The 9,352-nt window shown below is 36.6% G+C and overlaps 1 protein-coding gene across 2 annotated transcripts; it reads left to right on the top strand.

The window, feature by feature from the left end:
- Positions 1-683: 683 nt before the first annotated feature.
- On the top strand, positions 684-8,779 carry saal1 (serum amyloid A-like 1). 2 transcript variants are annotated; one of them, XM_042411606.1, is made up of 14 exons: positions 684-833; positions 2,091-2,157; positions 2,362-2,561; positions 3,163-3,264; positions 3,869-3,952; positions 4,099-4,178; positions 4,271-4,330; positions 4,411-4,526; positions 4,695-4,857; positions 6,198-6,280; positions 6,380-6,565; positions 6,960-7,099; positions 7,243-7,335; positions 8,136-8,779. In XM_042411606.1, the coding sequence occupies exons 2-14, from the start codon at positions 2,139-2,141 to the stop codon at positions 8,211-8,213; spliced, it is 1,404 nt and encodes a 467-aa protein (XP_042267540.1). In that variant the 5' UTR covers positions 684-833; positions 2,091-2,138; the 3' UTR covers positions 8,214-8,779. The 2 variants fall into 2 exon arrangements, with proteins under 2 accessions (XP_042267540.1, XP_042267541.1); XM_042411607.1 differs by lacking the exon at positions 2,091-2,157.
- Positions 8,780-9,352: the final 573 nt, after the last annotated feature.

The following is a 9,352-nucleotide window of genomic DNA, read 5'->3' as shown; positions in this document are numbered from 1 at the left end:
GGGTGAACTGACCCTTTATGCAAACCAACTTCATTCCACTAATATGAAAAGCTACACCCAGCTGACATTAAATTTTTTCCTCCTGATGCTGTAAGTTTCTGAAACTTTACCATCACTAACATGAGGTCAGTGGTGGAAAAAGTACTAAGATCCTTTATATAAATAAAAGTAGCAATACCACAATGTAAAATTTCTCCACTACAAGTAAAATACCTGAATTTAAGATCATACTTAAGTAAAAGTACAAAAGTAATATCAGCTAAAAAAAAAAAAAAAAAGGTCCAGTATTGAGCAAGAGCACCTCAGCTCATTTTGTGGAAGAGGAAATTGAAACTGTTTCCTATGTCAATAAAGAAGGAGAAATAGTAATAATAAAAAAATATCGAATTGCATAAACTACCCTCTTTTTTCCCCAAAACTTTCTTTATTTACAACTAAGAGGTATAACAACAATTGTCATACAAAAACAGTAGAACAAGCTTTGTATAAGCCAGAGGAATCCAAAGTCTATTCATTGTAAGTCTTTTTAGAGTTCAAGTAAAAAGTCTTCTTAGCTTTTTTGCTCTTCATATGATCATATTCATGTCATATTCACATGATCCATCCTATGCAGTGCATGAATGTATTGATGGTGATGGACTGCAGGTGGCGGTATTAGTTTTAACTTGACGTGGTCAAACACAAGAAGAAGACTGAGCACCGTCACCGCGCATGCGCACACAGTAGTTTTAGCTAAATGGAGGCTGTTTGAAAACTCTTCTGAACAAGTCAACAAACGCGATTTTATTTTATGTTTACCAGCTAGCTTCGTTCATCCAGAAAGGGCACTATGGGTGAGTCGACATGTTAGAAGTTGTGGAGCATGTAGCAGAAACACGGAGAGCAACTAACACGTTAATAACGAAGTGTGTTAGCTGCCTGTTTAATTGTTTACCAAACGTTAAGTTTGCATCGAGACCGCAGTTACTTTATCGATTCAACAGCACCACGAGCAACAGATAATAACCATGAAGTTACAGAAACATATCTAACAAAAACTGAAATTTATAACCAATGATTTTAGGATTTATTGCAAGGCTGTAAGACTGCATTAGTTTTAGCTGGGACTAAATGAGATGAGATGTCTGTTTAGTTTATTCCAGTGAATTAAATCTGTCTAATCAAGGTACGTCATTTCACTGATGCCAAAGTCCTTTATGGGCTACAAATATACCAATATGTATTAACGTAACACCCCCAATCTCACATTTTCACACCTGCGATCTTTCATCTTGCATTGCCTTTACAATAACGCAACTTGTATTATTGTTATTATTATTAATACACTGCAGATACTGTTTACTCATGTTCAATGTCTTGAACATTCATCTCATTCTCTTCTATTTAATATTTAAAATTTAAACCTGTAGCTTTTCCTCTCACTTAGAATATATTTTGTATTTTTCTTCTATTGTAAATTATTTCTCTTTTATATTGTTTAGGATTACTTAACTTTGTGTATGTTTTTGACTGTTATGCACCACAACACAGAGGCAAACTCCTTGTATGTACAAACCTATTTGGCAATAAACCTGATTCTGATTATGAATATCTACATAGAGCAGTCCTGCTTATTGATTGACAGCGTTAAAGGATAGGTTCACAATTTTTCAAGCCTATTTTAAAACAACAGTCAGGTGCCCATATTAACATTAAAAGAGGTTTTCCTCGCTGTAATCATTCCTCCTGTTCATACTGGCTATTAAAAGATCCCCTTTCAATGTAACTGATGGGGGCCGCAGTGTGTCCACACAGTCATTTTGAGCAAAAATCTATTCCAAAGTTTATCTGAAGCTTGTATGAGGCTTCAGCAGTCTGAGGTAATCATATCAAGTGGATATCTGCCACATTTACAGTCTTTTTGGAAAAATTCCCTCTTTGTGTTTCCTTGGACAGCGTTGAGCTGCGGTGGAAGTATAGTAAAAAAAAAAAAGAGGAACTTTGGCACTAAAAAGTATAACGTTTAACAATATCTACTTGATTTGACTAAACTGGATGGCTGAAGCTTCATATTAACTTCAGATTAACTTTTAAATGCATTTTTTATACAGAAGGAGGGCTGTGGATTTTGGCGCCCATTACTTGCATTGAAAAGCACTATGAAGGGATCTTCTAATGGTCAGTATGAACAGGAGGAATGATTATTGCAAAAAAAAACAAACAAATAAAAAAAAAAACTATTTCAGTTTTCATTTAGGCACCTGACTATTACTTTAAAACACACTTCAAAAATTGTGAACCTGCCCTTTAAACTCTATCACCTGTTCAGCCATATTGATCAACTCTAATCCACACCACTGTTTTTCCTTTTTCTCTCTTCAGACTGTAGTATTGATGGTGTTCAGGAAGAGGAGAATGAGAGATCCTCATCTCCAAAAGGGAAACAGTCCCCAGTAATGGACCGTAACCCATCACCACCCCCAGACACAGCCGATGGAGAGGAGGATGAAGATTTGGACGCTATTGGAGACACTGTTTACAGCAAGCACTGGCTTTTCAGCACCCTGACCCGCCTCATCCATGTAGGCAGGCTGTTGTTACTAACGTCAAAATTCAGGTGTTAAATGTCATTTAACACTTGAAAATGAAAGAAGGAAAATAACAAGCGAGCATAATCTAAAATTGTTTGGAAAAGATGACAGAGTGTGCAAATGCTGCATTGTGTAGGTTTTACTTGCACCATAGGAAGGACTTCAGTAAACCCATCTGCATTTAAATTTGAGCTGAAAGATTGCATTCTGTCAGGGGTCCCTCTCTGTATATATGTTAACATATCTATAATATCTATATGATATTTAAATGGTGATGGGGACAATTTTGACAGGTATTCATCCACATCGACATGAGTTTGATCCATGACCTGTGTTTAAGGTATCAGGCTTTTTGGGGCAAAAATCAATCAGAGATTTAATGCAGATCCGCATCCAAAATTGCCTCCTTCCCTCGCATGCATACTCCATCAGACAAATATTTATCAAATACTTTTTCTAATCAGCCAACTTACAGAACACCAATCAAATAAATTGGAGTGAAAATCTTAGTTACAATTAGTGCTTAATTGATGCCCACATATGCTGTTGATCTATGCTGTACAGTCCATTGTAAAATGGTCATGTCTTCCAGATGGTCACAGAGCATTCAGATGAGGACTCTGAAGGTCAGATGCAGCTCACTGATGATGATGAGGAAGATCTTTGTAGAGTCTGGGACATGGCAATGGATAAGGTGGGGTGCTTTTTCTTTGATTAATTGGCTTAATATTCATTAAGTTTGTTTACCAATCTTTTCTGCAGTGGTTTCCTTGTTAAAGGGCAATTTGTGTTTATTTCTTGTGACATTCAAATGGATCCTTTTGGTTTGAAAGAAGTCTTTAAGAGAGACACAAATATACAGCTACTGGAATCTTTCATGAACAGTGCAGTTTTGACAGCCTGAGTGGTATTTATGGAGGTAACGCCAACAAAAAGACAACTCAAACTTTGTTATTTTGCATTGGAGCTGGAGGTGATTTACAAAAAATAATTTGAGTAATAAACACAAAATGTGCTTCTTGCAGATAATATCTTGATTTGTTGTTTAGTTACTGATATCTGTACAAAAAATAAAAAATAATCTAAGTAATCTAAGTATGTTTTAACAGTTACTGCAGGATGTACTGCATTCTGCAGATTCAGGATAGTTGACCACAAATAATTAAATATGCTGCAGCTGTCTTTGTGTCCATCATTCATATTGCATTACTAAAGAATCATGCCATGTGTTACACTTGGAAGTGAGTCATGTAAATATGTACATACTGATTGACTGTTACTTTACCAACTGTGTGTAGGATGTGGCTGGTTTTCTGCAGGAATTCAAAGCCACAGATATCCTCCTCGGAGTTATAGCCAAATCTCGTTGTCCACGTCTCACAGTGAGTGAACCATTGCCAGTTTTTGCATTCTATGTCAAAATATACTTTTGCGGTGTTATGTGTATATTTGATGCTATATTGTATTTCTGTTCTTAGAGGATCTATTATATGTCATAGATTTGTATTTTGCTTTGTCTATTCTTTAGGAAATTTGTGTGGGAATCCTTGGGAACATTGCTTGTTTTCCTGACACTTGTGTGACTCTCAGCCAAAATGAAGACTTAGGGTGGGTAAAAGTCCATCTGTAATAGTCTGTAAATAGATCCTGTACACTATTCTGATTCATTTTAGTTAATGTGAGTCCCTGTGTGTCCACAGGGCTGTGCTGTTGCTTCTTTTTGGAGATACGGATCCTCCTACTCTCCTGGAAACAAGCAGGTGACGTTTGCATTTTCTGTGGACATGTGAGATGGAGAGACTGAGAGAGAAATATTCATGTTTTCTGATAATGTTTGCAGATTAGTGCTGACCTGTGTCTCTCAGAAAGATGTCAGTTCCACATGGCTTCAACGAATACAACAGCAGGCGTCTGTGCGCTCAAACCTCCTTTTCATCATGTGCAGCTCTACCAACAGTACTTTGCCTTTTACTCATTTCTTTACATAAGCTGATGAAATGTTAGTTATGTATAAACAGTGAAAATATGATGGACATAAACCATGATGACATTCAAATACACAACATATAGTCCCTGTAAGTAACCTTTTGTCTGCTGTCTAAAATAGTTTCTGTGTGTTTACAGCGGACCTGCTTGAGAAAGTTGGAGAGCTTGTTGACAAACTGTTTGACCTTGACGAGGAGCTGATGAAGAGTTGGATCACAGCTCAGCCTAGTGAGGAGGGTGATGAAGGTGAAAGCCGCCTGGACGTGGCCTCATGCCTTCTTGAGGCAGCCAAGCAGCTTAGGTAGGAATCTGAAATTGAAATTCCAGAGAATATTATAGAGTTAGTTGTGTCTGCGTGATTATATTTACTTTAAATTACAAATAGGAACATTTTCCATGGAAAAAGTTATTAGTTAAAGGTCAAAAATTAACTAATTGTGTCAATTACCTCAGATTAGAGATTTTAAACTGCTGGCAATTTTGGCATATAAAACCAGTTGCATCATTGAAAGTACTGAAAACATAAAATAATGTTAATAAAATTAATAATAGGTGCACATTTGCTGTCTTAACATAATATAAAAGTTTATAAGTCAAGGCTCCACCTGTGCAAGTACTGACTTAATCAGTTAAATGAAAATTAGTGTTATTTTAAACACACCTTTAGTACGTATTCTGTCTGGTATTGCTCTGCTTTCCTTATTAGTGGATACAAGTGCAGCCTCTTTGATACACCTACACATGAACAAATTGACGTTTATGTAGCTCACATGCAGATCTGAATTATTGCCAGAATTTCATTAAAGTTATTTTAATGAAGATTAAACCTTTTGTATAGATCTTAGATTCTGCAGTCTTGTCGTTGTTACATATTTGTGTATCATTATCTAGATATTGCAATGCACTGTTTGATATTCACAATGGGCCTCATGCAAGAATATTTTCGTACTCTTATCCAATAACACTTTTTTCTGTGAGGTTTACTTGTACGAGTGTCCCAAGTTAGATTCACCAAACTCACTTAACTGGACAAATTTGTTGTGAATAACTTATTTTGGCCTGATGAATGCCACCTGTTTACAAGAATGTGTGCGTGGAGATTTTATCATTAGCATAATTGACCAAAATGTTACCAAAGAGGTAAAAAGAAGAATTTCACACTGCAGAGCTTCAAGTCCTGCATCCAGAAGTGAAAGTGATTAGATAATATTAATCCAGCTGCCAACAATGTGTCAACGGAGTAGCGCTTTGCTGTAACAGAAATAAAGAGGGAATGGTTTGATATGAAGTTAGATGCTAAAAAAATGTATTTCTAATGCAAAGTGGTCTATGATGGGTGGCAGTCAAGGGATGTGACAGTGTGTGACATTAGACTGAAAAATATTATAGCCAGCAGTAGGTTATGTTTCACTGTCAGGTGCAGGTCATGTGCAGAAATATGCCAATAAGAATCATAAAATAAAATAAAAAAATCTCTCAGTAAATTAGTAAACCATGACGATGATAATATTGTGTACATATTTGTTTTCACTTAAGAATGAATCTGCATAAAATACATAAATACATGGCAGTTATGAGATGTACTGCGTTTAATGTTGCAGTTGACCATCAGCAGTCAACAGTATGAAATTGTTTTCACAGATTAGAGAGTCCGAATGGCTTAGAGGTTTACCTTCATGCCATCCAACTCCTCACCACCACAGATGAGGGCATCCAGAATTTTGGTAAGTCCAATCAACACAGTTTCATGTTGTGCTCAGCTGTTGCACAACGCAAAATTGAATCTAACACAAAACTGAAGATGTTACATTTGTTTCTTCTAGCTGCCCCTGATGGACCCGGCAAAGCAGTATGGGACTTTGTCTGTGAGGTTGTGTGTGAGGACCTCTGCCAGCCAAATGATCTTCCAGTTGTCCTGCAAGAGCAGAAGGGCATTTTGGTCCAGGCGTTTGCTGTGCTGCTGGCTCTGTATAGATGCCAAGATCAGTGGAGCAGCAAAAATGACACAAGTAAGTTTACTAACAGCTCCACTGATCTTTGTACCCAAGTGCACCTTGTAATTAACACGTTTCCTTGTGCATTTCACACACAGCTGCTGCTTTTTGCTGAAAACTGTATTCAAACTTCTGTATTTTGCTCATTCTGGAAAGAGAGGCTCCCCTAGACAGTTACAGATTACACTTCTATCTACATGGATATGATACAAAACAATAATGGATACAGGTCTGAGGTGTGAGCTGTTGAAGGGAAAATAAAAATAATAAAGAACATATGCTTAGAGTTGTATTGACCGATACTGATACTTGATCAGGGACTCCCTTCTTTTCATTTTTAATGTACCCGTTCTAATTAATAATTTATATAATGTGTTTTGTGCAAATATCTTCTGTCTTTTGTCTCCAGGTCTGCCTCTTATTGGGTCCATTTTGCGGGTGCTTCAGTACCACAGTGAGTGCAAAGACGACACACAAGATGAGCAGCTCCAGACTCTTGCAGAGATCACAGCCGAATTTCTAGCTGACATCTGCATTCAGATTCCTAAGGTAAAACCAAAGAAATGCTTTCCTGTTGGTTCAGATTGTTTGCTGAGATTCTTAAATGCAGCTTTTTGTAATTATTATGAAAATATTTTTTTTTCTCTATTAAAAACCACTTGAGTGCCTATTCTGTGTTTTGGTCTTCATAGGACACAGTGGCAGATTTGGTGAAGAAAGGTCACCTGACAGAGAAGACTTGTCTCACAGCTTTGGGCAGTTTACTTTCCAACTTTAAGACTTCAGTAAGTGCTCTCTCCACAGTGGGTTAAGTAGAGTAAAGCATTCATTGTATGCAGTTATGGAGTAAAAGTTATGAAATGGGAATGGAATTTTTCATAGTAGCATGAGGACTGAGCCACTGCTCTATTTCCCTGTACACTCAGTAATAACAAACTCTTTCTAAGGGACACAAACACACAAAGAGACAGATGTTTTACAGACTCAAGTTATCAAACAGGGTATAATACAACCAAAAATCATTAAAAAAGTCAAGCATTCCTCTAGTCAAGAACTCTGTATCTAACTCTCTACTTCAAATGTACATTCTCATTACTGTTTACATTATTAGTTAAAAGAGTAGATTTAGAGAAAATAGCACAACTATAATTAATCATATAAGTCCTTAAATGACTATAAATAAACTATAAATGTCAGACTGTTGGTTACAGCTTCTTTAATCTTGATGCTTTTCTCAGTTTCATATTGTTGAAAAAATAGATGACCTTTTGGTTTTTGAGACAAAATAAGCAATTTTAAGATGTACCTTAGGCACAGGTCATGGATCTATTTTTTTCAACTCAACCAATAAATGATTGATATGAGTTCGTTGAATTTTCTCCAAATTTCTTGTCCACGTATTTCCTCATGAATAGCCAAACCTCCCTCACATGTGCAAACAGCTGCCAGTGATGCCATTGTTTCACAAAAGTGTTAAGCATTTATTTCCGAGTGTGTGGACGTGTGATGGACTCTACCACACACCTCCAGCCCCTGTGGAAAATAAACATTATGTTTCCACCCCACCCTTCCTCCTCTTGTGCAGTTTCAGCACCTGCAGGCCATGTTGTCCGAGGCTGATCCCCAATTGGCAGACACGGTGAGGAAACGGTTTCCTGTCTGAGGCACGAAGCAGATCAGTGTTCAGCACTCATCCGGACTATCACGACTGCTCTTTATAGAGACCTCTTTTTGTTCCCCTCCAAAGATCCTGCTTCAAGTCAGACTATTTGGATTTCCATTGGAAAGACTCAGTGAGGGTGTCACACCATCATGAGTGGCGGACAATGTATTGAATTTTCTTCTTTATGTGCTTCTGTTTTAAGTTTGTGATTGTTCTGTAAATGCTATTTTTGTATTAGGTGATTTAATTTTTTTTTTATTAAAAATGATCTGTCTTCCAAAAATCTGAGCTTATAAGCTTTTATTGAATCATCATCATCATCATACCTGGATGCTCAAACTTTGAGAATCAGCAGAAAAGTGACTAAAAAACATTTTAAAAAATCTGTAGTGTATAATGAAGGCTGCCTTCTGGCATCCAAAATTTATTAAGATCTAACATTTATTTTCTTTATTTAAAAATATAAATAAAACACTAGTGCAATGGAGATGCTTCTGTAGTGTTCAACATTTTAAAGTTGTAAATATAAGCACTATGTATAAATGGAGCTCTTTTTGATCAAATTATTTTTGGCTGTACGTTTTCTGTTCTCAACTATTTGCTACATCTACACGTGACACACACACGTATCCCTGTCAGACATGCACCCAGAAAACTTTTCTGTAAATGGACATATCACAGCAATTTGACACATAAGCCTTTTTAAACCATAAATCAACATTTGTTTTCAGTTCTATTTCTTAAACATAAATTTCTCCGTCGCGATATATATTTTTATTATTGGTCTTGTTTTTTTATACAATTAAAATATAAATTTCTATGTAAGATGAAACCACTCTGAATGTATATTGAGTCATCTTTCCAAGCATATGAGTAATGGTGCTAATGCTGATGACAACATCAAGTGTTTACCAGAGGGTGACAGTCACTCGGTAAGGACAATAAAATTAGATGAAAGGCTTGAGCGTGGCAACAATGAACTCATTTGGTTTCCAAATGTACCATTTCGCCCACTCATGGAGAAGAGCAGGACAACCTGCGCCTTTCCAGCAAGCTTACGAAGGCTCTGTGAATATAGCAGCTTTTTAATTAAAGCTTGGATTGATATGTAGAACACTCTTTCTAATGGAAATCCCGAG

The sequence above is a fragment of the Thunnus maccoyii genome, chromosome 5 (assembly GCF_910596095.1).
Source record: "Thunnus maccoyii chromosome 5, fThuMac1.1, whole genome shotgun sequence".
Classification (NCBI taxonomy): domain Eukaryota; kingdom Metazoa; phylum Chordata; class Actinopteri; order Scombriformes; family Scombridae; genus Thunnus; species Thunnus maccoyii.
The sequence above is the reverse complement of the archived record's forward strand: the minus strand, read 5'-3'. Positions and strand labels throughout refer to the sequence as shown.